The 15001-nt window shown below is 42.8% G+C and overlaps 1 protein-coding gene across 1 annotated transcript in view; it reads right to left on the bottom strand.

Moving 5' to 3' along the window:
• The window catches only part of PIAS1 (protein inhibitor of activated STAT 1), a 133219-nt gene that overhangs the window by 42610 nt on the left and 75608 nt on the right, over positions 1-15001 (bottom strand). The window contains exons 3-6 of the mRNA XM_056127800.1: positions 13280-13364; positions 13015-13062; positions 8716-8806; positions 7855-7989 (exon numbers count right to left, since the gene is read on the bottom strand). Of these exons, the coding sequence (XP_055983775.1) occupies positions 7855-7989; positions 8716-8806; positions 13015-13062; positions 13280-13364 (359 nt within the window). The remainder of the gene's footprint in view (positions 1-7854; positions 7990-8715; positions 8807-13014; positions 13063-13279; positions 13365-15001) is intronic.

Genomic DNA, 15001 nt, shown 5'->3' with positions numbered 1-15001 from the left:
TAAATGCAGCAATGATCCTGAGATCAGAGAGTAACACAATACAGTTCCCTTAGTTCCTTCAAGGACTGAACTAGGGCTGTGGAGACAGGTTCGGTCCCAGCACCCACACGGTCCCCTGAGCAGCACCAGGAGCGAGCCCCAAGCACCAAGTCAGAAAGAAGCAGCTCCTAAAGCACAGTTGGGTGTGGCTCCTAACAAAAATGAACTTTCTGAACAACAAGCAAGTCTCACATAAAAGTAACAACAAACAAGAGGAGAGAGTACAGTGGGGAGGGCATTTGCCGTGCATGCGTCTGGCCCAGCTTCAATTCCTGGCACCCTCTATGGCCTTCACAAGCTCACCAGAAGTGACCTGAGTGCAGACCCTGAACACTGCCTAGTGTGGCCACGAAACAAAATGTAATTTACAGACCAGGATCGACATAAAGGCCTTATCCTGAAGACTTTCAAGTCTTTGGAGCACTGTCTTCTCTCTGGGGGTTTGGAAGGGACCTGTGCCAGAAACTATCCCTTTCTCCTCTAGTGGGATCAGCAAAGGCATTTCCTTTCTCTCCCTTGGTTTAAGGTGTATTAAACACTAAAAGTACCCTGTTCCACCGCACTTTTTGGATGGGGTGCTCCATAATTTACATCCCAAAACACGACATCTTAATATCAGATATAAAAAAAAGCAAACAAAAAGTAGGGGCCAAGCTACATTAGAAGTGAAACACCTAAAAAGATTAAAAAGTTTAATGGTGGCATGTTAAGGAAAAAATAAAAACTTGAAAGACACCAAATTTTACTTTATCAAAATTCAAATTACTACATATCTAGAAAACAAATATAGGAATAGCTTGACGCACCTTTGTTCCATCAGAATCTAGTAACCATCTTATTCTTAATGTTACTGACACCTGGAGCTATAGCACAGTGGTAGGGCATTTGCCTGGCACACGGCCAACCCGGCCGACCCGGCTTCGATTTCTCCACCCCTCTCAGAGAACCCGGCAAGCTGCCCGTGACGTATGCAATATGCCAAACACAGTAACAACAAGTCTCACAATGGTGATGTTACTGGGTCTGCTCAAGCAAATCGATGAACAACGGGAGGACAGTGACAGTGACTGACACCTGCAAGTGCTTTTTCTGGGCATGAGACAAACTATAGCCACTAGGCACATATGCTGCCTGAGCCCATGTGCTGACTGCGACCATGTGCCAAGCACACGTGTCGCCCGCATCTCCCCTCTTGAGATGTATACTGTTACGCTTCCATAGCTAATGCTGGGGCATGTTTAGGGCTCTCTCCACCTCTGGAGAAGCCCATGTTCTCTCTTGAGTGTGTTACACTCTCACTTTCTCTCCCTTCTTTCCCTTCCTAAAAATCTCCAATAAAATCTGTTTTATTTCAAATAATAACGATAACAATAATGGTAATAATAATAATAATAATATGTCCACTAGCTTTTATGTTTGTTAACAATGGTTTGAAGGCTCCAGTCGGCACAACAGAATAAGAAATTACAGCATAAGGATTAGAATTATTATTATTTAAATAACAACATAATTTATTTTGGTTTGGGGGCCATATCCAATGGTACATAGGGCTCACTCCTGGCTTTATGCTTAGGGATCACTCTTGGTGGGCTCAGGGGACCACATAGGGTGCCAGGTATGGAACTCAGGTCAGCTGCGTGCAAGGCAAATACCCTACCCACTGTACTGTCCCTCCAGCCGCTAGTGATACATTTTGAAATCAAAATAGCCTACCTGACCTTACCAAGAAACCACTAAAAAAGATATTAGATTACTCCAAGGCTTGGAGGCCGGCCACACACGCTGGGGGAGAGGGCAGCTCAGATAGAGAAGGGAACACCAAATAAAGGGTGTTAGGAAGATCCGCCCAGGATGGGAGATGCATGCTGAAAGTAGACTATAGACCAAACATGACTGCCACTCAATTCCTCTTTTGCAAACCACAGCATCCAAAAGGAGAGAGAGAACAAAAGGGAATGCCATGCAACAGAGGCAGGGTGGGATGGGTGGGATGGGGGCTGGGAGGGACACTGGGATTAGTGGTAGTGGAGAATAGGCACTGGTGGAGGAATGGGTACTCGAGCATTGTGTAACTGAAACCGAAGCACAAAAATTTGTGAGTCTACAACTGTACCTCATGATGTTTCACTAATAAACATTAAAAAATAATTTTAAAATAAAATAAAGTTACTAGAATAAAAATACAAATTTAGTAAATAAGGTAAAGGTAAAGGTAAAGGTAAAGGCCCTCCCGTTGATCGTCGATTTGCTCGAGCGGGCCCAGTAACGTCTCCATTGGAGACTTGGTTGTTACTGTGTCTGGCATATCCAATACTCTCGGTAGCTTGCCGGGCTCTCCGAGAGGGGCGGAGGAATCGAACTCGGGTCGGCCATGTTGGCCGCTTGTAAGGCGAACGCCCTACCCGCTGTGCTATCGCTCCAGCCCTGGAGTAAATAAACATTAAAAATAAATCGAGAAAAAATTCCTTAGGAAAAAAAAAACAGGAAAGATCTATTACTGAACTACACATTTATAGCACTCTCCCTCAGATTCCCAGGAGAGTTTTGGGGAGTGATGCTGAGCACGATGTTTCCCCCACCTGGGGCTCTTCCCCACTATCTTCATGCTTCACCAAGCCCCGATCCTATTTTCTCTCTCACTCTCAGCTGATCTGCCTCACAGACACTGAAGAATCATTTCAGAACTTCTAATCCAATCACCATGCTCTTTCAAACCTCTGAATTTCACATTTAACAAAGTCTCTCTAGAGACACCTTCCCCATTCTTACCCTTGTTTATCTGTGTTGGGGCCACAACAGATTGAAGCTTATGGCTTTCTCCAGGCTCTGCCCTCACCGCACCGAAAGGGCTCAGGGGACTTAACCTTGGTGGGCCACATGCATGGCGAGTGGCCTTCCTGGTGTGCTACGGCTCCGGCCCTCTATCCCTACTTCTGATCTACCCCTTGGTGCTGCAGTGCTGGCTCTGAGACTAGACGGCGACATTCTGTGAGTATGCTCCCAGGAGGATGACTGGCCTTCAAGTGCTTCCCACTCTGGGAAGAAAATTGCTTCAACAGACAACATCCCTAGCACTATTTCCAGAACTCTACATGCTCGAAGGGCTTTCTTATCTCTCCAGACCCATTGCTCTCCTTTCTCGAATTCTGGTTCCTGGAAAGAACCAGGCTCTCCTCCACCTCTAGGCTAATGTGGGAGCTGTTCCCTTCAGCCCTCCAGCTGACTGAGGCCGTCTGCTCTCAGCTCTGTCACGATCTCCTCAGGGGATAGCTGCTGGACTCCGAGTTCGGAGCACCTTTTTCCCCTAAAGCATTCTTCAACCTTTCACCCCCGCGGACAGGAACATGGTCATCCTGCCAGTCCACCTAAACAAGGCCAGAGACCAGTGGCTATTCCTGCAGGCTGCTGGCTGAGGACAGCAAATGTAACACACTCTAAATGCCAAGTTTTTCAACGGTGGGTCACAAACCCACATAGAGTAGCATCACTGAACATGAGAGTTATGAAAATCTGGGTTACTGGGCTTCTCAAAGGTTTCTGAATTCAACAATCAAAGACTAACTCAAAAATCAAACATGTCATGACTTAGGTGTTTACAGCTGGGCTCACCATTTTGCATTTCTCAGGTGAAAGTGAAGGGGCTGGAACAGAAAAAGTTTCAAAGATCTGATCAAGGCCCCCGCTGTCTCCCCACATCTCCCGAACCCCTGCTCCCTCCTGCAACCCTCCAAATGAGGCTGACTCTCCTCCCTCCCAGCCGGGCCCCGGCAGCCTCCACTCCTGACCTCTCCAGCTTCTCAGCAGGCCTCCTCCACATCTCCTGAACTGCTCTGCTCATCACACCCACACAGCTCGCTCATACTGCCCATCACCGGGTGAGACAGGGGAGGGAAACAGCACCGCCCAGCCTGATCCCTCAGAGACTGAGGATGTTTCGCGAGCTCAAAGAAATGATGGCACAGGCAGTCAGCCAAGTACAAGAAAGTATGAGAGGGCAAGGGCTAGGGATAGTGGTGGGTAGGTTGTTTTTCTTGCATGCGGCCAACCTGGGTTGGATCCCAGCATTCCATATGGTCTCCTGAGCACTACCAGGAATGATTCCTGAGCGCATAGTCAGAAGTAGCCCCTGAGCATCGTCGGGTGTGGTCCCAAAACAAAAATTAAAACAAAAGTATGAGCAGAAATGAGAAAACTACAATCAGAAATGACAAAATTGAAGAGCATGGTGGGTGATATAAACATCCAATAGAAAGTCTGAGAAGTAGAGTAGCAGCAGCGGAGGCAGAGATCAAGAAAAGTTCCAGAAAACCTTGATCGGGAAACCTCTACAAAACAGTTTAAGACAGAAAAAAAACTCTGAAAGGAGCTGAACAGCACATCAGATTGCTACGGGATGAAGAAAAATAAGAATTTCCCAGAGTTGAGGAGTACAAGCAACAAAACCCAAGAACCCAGAGGGTCCCAGTGAAAATAGACCCAAATAAAAAAGCTCCAAGACACATTATAATCAAAATGGCAAAAGCAATGAGAGAGAGGATATTGAAAGCAGCAAGATCAAAAAAGGAACTTGCATACAAAAGAAAGCCCCTATGATTCACAACAGATCTATCAAATGAGACTGCAAGCCAGAAGAGAATGAAAGGATACAGTATAAAACTCACTGACATGAACACTTCAGTCACCAGGAATACTCCACTCTGGGGTCGGAGAGTTAGCACAGTGGGTAAGGTGCTTGCCTTGCACACGGTGACCCAGGTTCAATTCCTGGCATCCCATGGTTTCCTGAGCAATGCCAGGTTTAATTCCTGAGTATAGTCCCAGAAGTGACACCTGAGCATCACTGGATATGGCCCTCAAAAACAACAAACAAAAAAATCCTCCACCCATCTGTATTATATTCACATTCAAAGGAATGATACAGAGCTTCATGGACAAGCAATTGCCTAGGGAATTCACAGTCTTAAAACTAGTTTTTCAAGAAGCATTGAAGAAGTTTCTTTAAGGAGACAAGACGAACTTCTCAACACTTTGCCAGTGAGTATGGCATCCACTCATGGTGCTTATGGTTAGCCTCTCTGAGGTTAAGAAAGGTCTGTTTGTTCCTAGCTGGCTAAGGGTCCTTATACTCAATGTTCTATCTATTCAGGGATTCTGTTGCATCAATAGAGATTTTTATTATAATCTTTCACTTATTAGTGCAGATACTTAGCATTATCTATCATATTTTCTGATATAAATCGAATATTCTCTTTTTTGGATAAAACAAACTTTGTATTTCTATAAACCTATTCAGATTTCCCCTTAAAATTTTTTGAATTGGGGGCTGGAGCGATAGTACAGTGGGTAGAGCATCTGCCTTGTATGCGGCTGACCCAGGTTCGATTCCCAGCATCCCATATGGTTCCCTGAGCACTGCCAGGAGTAATTCCTGAGTGCAGAGCCAGGAGTAACCCCTGTGCATTGCCGTGTGTGACCCAAAAGCCAAAAAAAATATTTTTTTTTCCCTGAATTTGGGGCCCCAGTGATAGTACAGTGAATACGGTGCTTGCCTTGCATGACCCAGGTTCAATTCCTGGAATCCTTTATGTTACCAGAACCCTGCCAGGAGTTATCCCTGAGTGCAGAGTCAGGAGTAAGCCCTAAGCACCACTGGGTGTCGCTAAAAAGATTACTGCCCCCCATGAATTCTCTTCTCACTCTTACTTAACTGTATATCAGGATGATTTATCTATTTCATGTATCAGCATGAAATTATTCCCAATATTAACTTTTAAAATTTATATACCTAAAAAATGAAAGACATAGTGTTTAAATCATCAATATATATGTAGGTGCCACCACCTCCACCAAAAAGCAAAAACAGAAGAAGAATCCCTTTCAGATGCTGGAGGTCACTGGAACTTGAGATTCTATCTATACAATTGAGTTTCCATGAGAGGGAGTAATCAGGAGGGGTCGGAACTCTGGTGGAAGTAAGCAGGCTTTCTGGTGATGGTTGTGGTTTTGGAACAATATACGCATGAGAAGTGTAATTAACAGAATTGCAAATCCTGCTACCACTATATAAATGGTAAAACAAAGCCCGATCTAAGTGACCAGCCCTCTTTTATAGTACTTATGAACAGTTGGGGTCACTGTATATAACTCCTGGTTCCTTGTTCTCAATGAACCACCCCCACTCCCACACCCGCCCTTAGTACTTGACAGATTTGACAGTTTTCAGTATACAATACATGACATATGATATGCATTCAATAAATTTCAAATACGTTGGTGAATAGATAATAAGCTCATATCATAAAATTTCAGTAATCAAAAACATTGAGTATTTTGTTCAGAAACATATCTAGGGTAAGTATATAATAATGGCACATTCCAAAATCAGCACTTCTTTAGTAATGGTGTTAGAATTAGCGACTTTCAAGTGAAGCTTTTTATTTTACACTACACATAAAATGGACTTATTGAAGGTAAGGCAAGAAAACTTCAAAAGTCTAGAAGAAAATAAAGGTGGCATTTATGTAAGCATATTCGCTTGGAATGGCAAAACAGACCAACATAACAGGGATTATCAAGAAAAAGACCATTAAGGAGAAAAAAAGTGCTTAAAATTTTACTCTGAGGGCTGGAGCAATAGCACAGCAGGTAGGGCATTTGCCTTGTACACGGCCGACCCGGGTTCAATACCCAGCATCCCATATGGTTCCCCGAGCACCGCCAGGAGTGACCCAAAAAGAAAAAAAAATGACTCTGGAGTAATCCCTGAGCATCGCTGGGTGTGACCCAAAAAGAAAAGGAAAAAAAAAAAAAGATTTGGCTCTAACTTCAAGCATAGTTTTAAAAATGTCTTCATGACATCTAAGTCTTCTTTGCCTTAAATAATCATGAAAATGAAAGCAAAAAGTAGAAACAAGGATTATGAATCACTAGGAAAACAGCAATAGAAAAACAGATATGGAAACCATTTCAAGATGTAAATAATCAGAAACAATTTTTTTTTAAATAATGAAAGGAGCACGAACTTAACACCAACATTTACCTGTTCAGAAATGACAGATTCTAAACAAATAAAACAAGATAAATCTCAGTGCTGACAGGGACATGCATGCTCAGTTAGCCAGAGAATAAATTCACACATCTTTTTCAACTGTAGCTTTTCTTGAAATTTTGCAAACGCTCCGTAAAGCGACAGCACTGAATGCTCTTCAAAGTAAGTGTTTTCTTTTTTTTTTTTTCTTTTTGGGGTCACACCTGGCGATGCTCAGGGGTTACTCCTGGCTCTGCACTCAGGAATCACTACTGCTGGTGCTCAGGGGACCATATAGGATGCTGGGGATTGAACCCCGGTCAGACATGTGCAAACGCCCTACCTGCTGTACTATAGCTCCAGCCCCTCAATGTAAGGTCTGAGGGGCTGGAGATAGTGACAAGTTGGAACAGGTGCTTTGCATGTAGGAGGCTTGGGTTCAATCCCCAGTACAACATGGTCCCCACAGCACTGACAGGAGTAACTCTTTGAACACTGCTGGCTATGACACCAAAGCTAATTAGAACAAAAACTGTTCTCTGAAATGGCAATGAATGAATCTGTAAGTGTTCAACAACAGGGAATAAGACAACATGCAAGGACAGTGTTCACGAGAACAGCTGAAACTGTTCGCTTATATTTTTAAATGGAAATGCTGAAAATTCATTTTACAATGTAAATAAATCCTTTGGCAACTCATTATAGAACTTACATATGAGCTCAGGTTAGTCACAGCGTCAGCCTTTCCTTAAAATATAAAAATTGATTAGGAACAAAACCTGACTTACCCTTCCAATCTCTGCTGTCCAAGAAACAACGATGGTGTTTGGTACCGTTGTGGACAACCGGACGAGGGAAGTGATATTTATTGGTCGGCTGGGTCGCTTTGGCTCCACACCATTTTTAGTAGGTGGAAGATAACCCTGAGAATGGAAATATGATTTATTCTGATTAGTTCAATTCCTCTGCACCTCTTGGAGAGCCCGGCAAGCTACCGAGAGTATCTTGCCCGCATGGCAAAGCCTGGCAAACTAACCATGACGTATTCGATATGCCAAACACAGTAACAAGTCTCATGATGGAGACATTACTGGACCCGCTCAAGCAAATTGATGAACGGGAGGACAGTGCTACAGTGCTACAGTTCCAAATAATTTCAATTCCTGTTCCCTAAAGTTAAACAAAACATGGTCCCCACAGCACTGACAGGAGTCATGTTAATTAATCATGAAGATTAATAAATCAGGATGAATTAATAAATATCTTAAGAAGCATAAAGCAATTTTAAGGGTGATCAATAACAGTTTACACTCTCATCTTCTATTTAAGACATGGCATCTGAAAAGTCTCGGACCTAACACAAGCTTGCAGAAACTTATGAACACAGTTGAGGTTGAAGTCATTTCTACACAAGTATAACGCAAAAGCTTCCACCCCCAAGTCAAACCCTAGACTTGGTGTCCACAGCCAATACCACAGCTGTCAGTCCAGCAGAGTCATAGCTGGCACGTGTGTTTCACTCAGTAACACCAAGCTATATCTAAAATAAAAATATTTCCTTAATGAAAAACCATGATTAACAAGAGCTATCATGATGAGTTTGATAGTTATATTAGCAGTGCATTGAAAAAATAGTTTTAAAGACTTACTGGAAGGCTGCAAGGTTTTGTATTCACTTTCACACAAAGATTGGGTGGGAAGTGATCTTCTTGGGGACAACTGGTTTCTGATAAACAAAACCTAAACAATAAGGACAGATTTAATTGCCTTCATTCAAGTATGATCTCTTTAATAATTTTGTTCAGTGACTAATATAAAAAATGGTCAAACTTAACGGTATCCAAACCACTACTCAAACTACACATTTTAGTTAATCAACCATCTGAATAGCTTTTAGGCTTAAAGGAAATTACTTTGGCGGGGTATAGCTCAGCAGTAAAACATGCCTGAAACCCCATGTTCCATCCCCAGCACCAAAATAAAATTAAAAATTCTGTCAGTGTAGAATTTCAATGATCGTGACTATCAATCTGCAGTTCCTTTCATATTTTCCATCATTTAACCTTTTTTTTTTGGAGGGGGGGAGGATAAGCAATTGAAAAAATTGAAAAATTTCTTAATCATACATTAAAATGTTTAATATTCAAATTCTTGGAAATATAATAATACAGTTTTCCCAAATTTGTTTTATCTATGAAACATGGGGTAGGGGTTGTTCTCAGCAGATATACTGAAAATACTGTGAGAACAAGCCCAGGACCCATAATCCCCAAGATATTTGTATTTTACCATATATATATATATAATACTCTATTTTAGAAACATTTATTTCCAAGAGCTGGAGTGATAGCACAGCAGGTAAGGCATTTGCCTTGTACGTGGCCGACCAGGGTTCGATTCCTCAGCCCCTCGCGGAGAGCCCGGCAAGCTACCGAGAGTATCTCGCCCACACGGCAGAGCCTGGCAAGCTCCCCGTGATGTATTCGATATGCCAAACACAGTAACAGCAAGTCTCACAATGGAGATGTTACTGGTGCCTGCTCGAACAATTCGATGAACAATGGGAGGACAGTGCTACAGGAGAGTGCTTATTTCCAAATTCCATGAGGCTTTTTTGGGGGGTGGGGGGGAGGAACCCGGGAACACCTCAGCAGCATTCCTGCCGGCCCTGCACCCTGACCACAGGGCAGAGTCCTGACCCCTGGTCTCCAACCACCATGGACTGGTGCTGGGACAAGAATGTTGAGTTACATATTCATAAATCCAAACTATCATTCACGCTTAAAGAACAAGAAATAAGCTATTTTTGCTATTCAAAACTTCCTTGTTAACAATCTATACCTGAGGATTATTCACCTTTCCAGATTGTTCACAACACTTGAGTTATTTGGCTCTGAAGGAGAACCTTATCTCAGAATCCTGTGAAACATTAATCATACATAAACATCTTCCTTGATCACATGTGGTGTATAGTTTGGACTGTTGGCCATGGAGTAGGTATTAGGAAAAGATCTTCAAAATGGGGCAATTTTCTATGTAAAATTCTCTCCTTTATAGGAAGAGATTTACAGTGAATCTGATGAACAGATTCTCAAAAGGAAATTTAATTAGCAAGCATATGCTGAACTTCACGGGATCAAACCTAAGCCCAGCAGTACCTTTTATTACAGGCCAGTTCTTCACAATCTAATAGTAAGAGGATGCCAGAAGTGGATGTTTTAAAAAGATCAACTACTGCGATGCAGTGATGAATTTAAAGCAAGGACTATGGCTACCTGAGGCTGTAGGAAAGCAGTCATTTACATGACAAGTTGAATTCTATCCAATTATGTAAAAAGCAAAAATCTAAATTACCCTAACAAATGAAAAGTAAACAACATCAGATGTTTCTGCACTTCAGGAGTGCAGATCAGGGAAACAGAAACTGAGATAAGAAAAACAGATTTCACGATCTCTCACAAACTTTTTTTTTTTAAATAATGTTTATTTTGCTTTTGGGGTCACACCCAGCAATGCTCAGGGTTACTCCTGGCTCTGCACTCAGGAATTACTCCTGGCAGTGCTCAGGGGACCACATGGGATGCCGGGGATTGAGCCCAGGTCAGCCACGTGCAAGGCAAACGCTGGACCTGCTGTACTATTCCTCCGGACTCCTCAAAACTTTTTTAATATTGAAAAGGAAATGGTTCCAAACTCATTTTCTGAGGCCAGCATTATCTTCATTCCAAAATCAAACAAGATTTATAATTAGGAATAGATTAGATATGTAATCCGAATTTAAACAACATACAGGGATTATGAACCTAGCAATGGAGAAGGGAATGAAAAATAAGCATTTTATTAAAACACAAAGAGCCACCCAACAATTACACAATATAATTCAAAACGGTGTGTCTTTTTCATTAAGTTCTGGAGATAAAAATTGAATTTTCAATGGCCAGGCAATGTTCTAACCCTGAGGATTCCTTTGGAATTGCTCAGTCAAACTTGACATTGGGGAAAAAAAAAAACCTTTTCTTCGGAAAGTGAGCCAACCATAGTAGTTGTGGCCTTAAAGAAAGCATGTACGTTAATTTAAAATACTAAGGATGGTAATTTTTGTTCTAGAGTAAGGAAGGTTTTCAAACTTTAATCTCCAGACTCTTTCTCCTTGCTTTCTTCGTAGTAAAACTAAGAAAGAAGTCAAACATGCAGAACAGATGGAAGCAGCATGGCCAGGCTTTTTATGTTTGCACGCCCAAGCCGAGTTTGAAAACCACTTTTGAAAAATAATTATTATTACTAGCTTTGGAGCCAGAGCAGGAAGTGCTCAGGGCTTACTCCTGGCTCTGAGCTCAGGGCTTACTCCTTTGGGGCTCAGGGCACCATATGGGGTGCCAGGGATCGAACCTGGGTTGACAACATGCAAGGCTAGCACCCTATCCACTGTACTATCACTCCGGCTCCCAAAACCATGATTTTAAAGAATAATATTTTATATATATTGGTATGGGCAAAACAGGAATTTTTTTCTTCTTTTTTGGTCACACCCAGCAATGCTCAGGTGTTACTCCTGGCTTTGCACTCAGGAATTACTCCTGGTGGTGCTTGGGGGTACCATATGGATGCCGGGAATCGAACCTGGGTTGGCTGCATGTAAGGCAAATGCCCTACCCGCTCCAGCCCCCAATATGAATGGTTGTGGCAGAGGTAACAACTAGTGATGAAAGCATCTTGTTTCAGTTCTTTAACTGACCGCCTCTGACAGGGTTGATAAAGTACCTTTATTTTTTAGGACTAAGGAGTGCACATCCTTGGGAATCAAGAAGTTCCAGGGATCAAATCCACACGCCAAGCATGCACTCTATGCTTTAAACCACCTCCCCCGCCCAATGAGGTCCCATCTACATAGATTATTGTTTGTCACTGCCTCCCCAAACCAAGACCTGGTCTCCCTTGGCTTTAATCACTGTTTCTATCACACTAATTTAAGCCTCAGTCAGAGTTTTACAGACGAGCTACCTGTGTTGGTGCTGCCATGTCTTTCCTGACCTCCCAGTGTATGTGTCATTTATAAACATGACCTAGAATCTGATTGCTAAGGCTGGACTACCTGACTCATTCTCCCCACCATACAGGGAAACTACTTAATTGAGGAAAACAAATGTCTTCTATTTTCTTTTCTATCCCTTACTGCATTTAAGAACCATGCAGGTCACGTAAGTTTATACTCGCGGAGTGAAAAGCAACCTACAAGGCTTAGATAAGCAGGACAGAGACATATGAACGGAAAAGACTAGGAAGATCTTCTGAGGAAAAAAATGAGTCAAGCTCTGAAAAGAAACTGAAGAAGGGGCAGCTGTGAATCCAGGCAGGAAATGTTCCCATTTCTTTGTAAAACGTTCAAGATGTCCAGGTGGAATCTAAGTCACAGTATTTCATAATTTAAATATAAGACAAAGCTAACCAGATTACTGGGCTCTTGGCTAGTCCGTGCTGATACTGCAGACTTAGCCCAAGCCCTTGCTCAGCTCTGAGAACTGTTTGACCCTTATGTAAATAAGGCACTGGCTTTTATGAAAGCTGGCATTTCTAATGAGCTATCCAGTTGGAACTTGCCAACCAAAAGAAAGAAATGTGATTAGGTAAGTGCAAATTACTTGCTATATTAAAACCTAAATTGGACACAATTTTTTTTAAGTCCATAATGAATTTTTTTGTGTGTGTGTGCGAGGAGTATTTGTGCCACATCTGGTGGCACATAGGGAAAACCTATGGGGTGCCGGGGACTAAACCTGGGTCAGCAATGAGCGAGGCAAGCGCCCACTCTATTACTCTCAGTAATCGAGATTTTCCCCTCAAATCCGAGACTTTCAATACACTTATTGAAAACTGAGTAGTTTTTTTTTTTAAATCTTGACAGAACATTAACAATTCCTCTTGGACTGATACTGAAGTTGACACTGTACCTTAATTGGACCTGCACTGTGAAGTCACACTTGGTCCCAGAAATATCCCTGGAAAAGAGAGTCAGAGATACAATAGTTAAAAAATCTATGCCTGTGAACGCCAAATCTATCACTTAAGAAAGGGTCTCAAATGATCAGGATACAGAACAGACGGTGGGAGAAACCCGTTCTAAGATCGGCAGTACCGATACTCACACTTGGGAAGCACAAACCTTCCAAACACAGACCTGGCCAGGGGAAAGGCAAAGCGCGCACAGGGACTCACATGGAGCTGCTGATCTGCTGCACTTGCTGCGGCGTCAACGCGAACGCAAAACAGGTTTCCCGGAAGCGCTGGCTGCTGTCTGATGCTGAGGAGGAAGAGAATCAGACTTTCAGTCATCTGTGAGCTCATCCGCAGAGAACACAAAGGGCACGAGGAAAAGGCACGCACGCGGCCCTGACTGACAGGCACGCAGGGTCACTTCTGAGAGTACAGCAAAGGGGCATTGAAAAAACTAAAACTAGGCCAGTTGTACTCGAACAGGAAGAGGCGCGGAAAAGGAAAATCCCAAAGTTTCATCAGGACTCAAATGAAGAAGATACATAACCAAAGAAAGAATAATACAATGATCTAATAAATATTTTCAACTAAAAAAGCACACTTGGGCCTGGAGACACGGCAGGCCAAGCGCTTGCCTTGCATGCAGCTGGCCCAGGTTGAATCTCCTGCACCCTCCATGGTCCCCCAAGCATTGCCAGGACTGATCTTGAGTGCAGAGTCAGGAGTAACCCCTAAACATCACTGGTTGTGCAATCCTCCCCCCAAAATAAAGTACACTGTATAAATACATGTTGGTACTTTTTTTCATTTTTTTCATTTCATCATCCTGTTATTCGTTGATTGCCTCGAGCAGGCCCCAGTAACGTCTCTTTCATCCTAGCCCTGAGATTATATTCAAGGCTCTTTAGGAGAATGAGACCCGTCATTGTTACTGGTATTTGGCATATTTGGTACGCCATGGGGAGTTTGCCAGACTCTGCCCTGTGGTTGGTACTAATTTTATTTAAAATGAAGCACACGTAGAGGCCAGAGTGATAGTACAACAGGTAAAGTGCTTGCCTTGCAGGAAGCCCACCTGGGCTTGGCATCCCATATGGTGCCCAGAGGTCTCCAGAAATAATTTCTGAGCACAGCGACAGGAGTACCTGACCACAGCCATGGTGGCCCCCAAACTAAAATAAACCTTAAAATAAAGCACATGCTTTAAGTTCCACACTGGCACCACAAAATAAAATAGAGTGCCATGAGGCCATTTAAGGATCTCTGGTTTGTGAACTATGTAACCAGCTAGATACACCTTGGGATGGAAACAGGTCAGATGTGAAAAAGGCCAGTTAAAATATGTTCTTCAATTGAGACAATACAAAGCAAGTTTTATACTATTATTGTGCAGATTCTTCTCTAGAGCATTTTAAATTTTGCCTGCTAAGAACTCAAAGGAGTTACACGAAGGTAAAGAAGGGATGAAAGGATGGGGGGAGCAGATGGTGGAGGGGTGGAAAGGGCAGACAAGTATGAGAACAGGCAGAGAAGCCAAGGTTAAAGAGAATCAAGGGTTCAGCTAGTTTATAATGTATATCATGAACATTTTTAAAATTAGTGGTCAACATCCACTTGTTCACTAGTGCTTCCTTAGTACTTGGCACAAAGATACACAGAAAGAATATAGCACTGTAGCACTGTCTTCCTGTTGTTCATCTATTTGCTCCAGCGGGCACCAGTGAGACTTGTTGTTACTGTTTTTTGGCATAACAAATACGCCATGGGGAGCTTGCCAGGCTCTGCTGTGCAGGTGGGACACTCTTGGTAGCTTGCCGGGCTCTCCGAGAGAGATGGAGGAATTTAACCCGGGTCGGTCTCGTGCAAGGCAAACGCCCTACCTGCTGTGCTAGACTATATAATTTAAACCATTTAACTCTACTTTCCCAGGATAACTTTATAGAA

This window comes from Sorex fumeus, unplaced genomic scaffold (assembly GCF_029834395.1).
Source record: "Sorex fumeus unplaced genomic scaffold, SorFum_2.1 ptg000063l, whole genome shotgun sequence".
In the NCBI taxonomy this organism is placed as follows: Eukaryota; Metazoa; Chordata; class Mammalia; order Eulipotyphla; family Soricidae; genus Sorex; species Sorex fumeus.
Note: the sequence above shows the minus strand (reverse complement) of the source record. Positions and strands in the feature narration are given on the sequence as shown.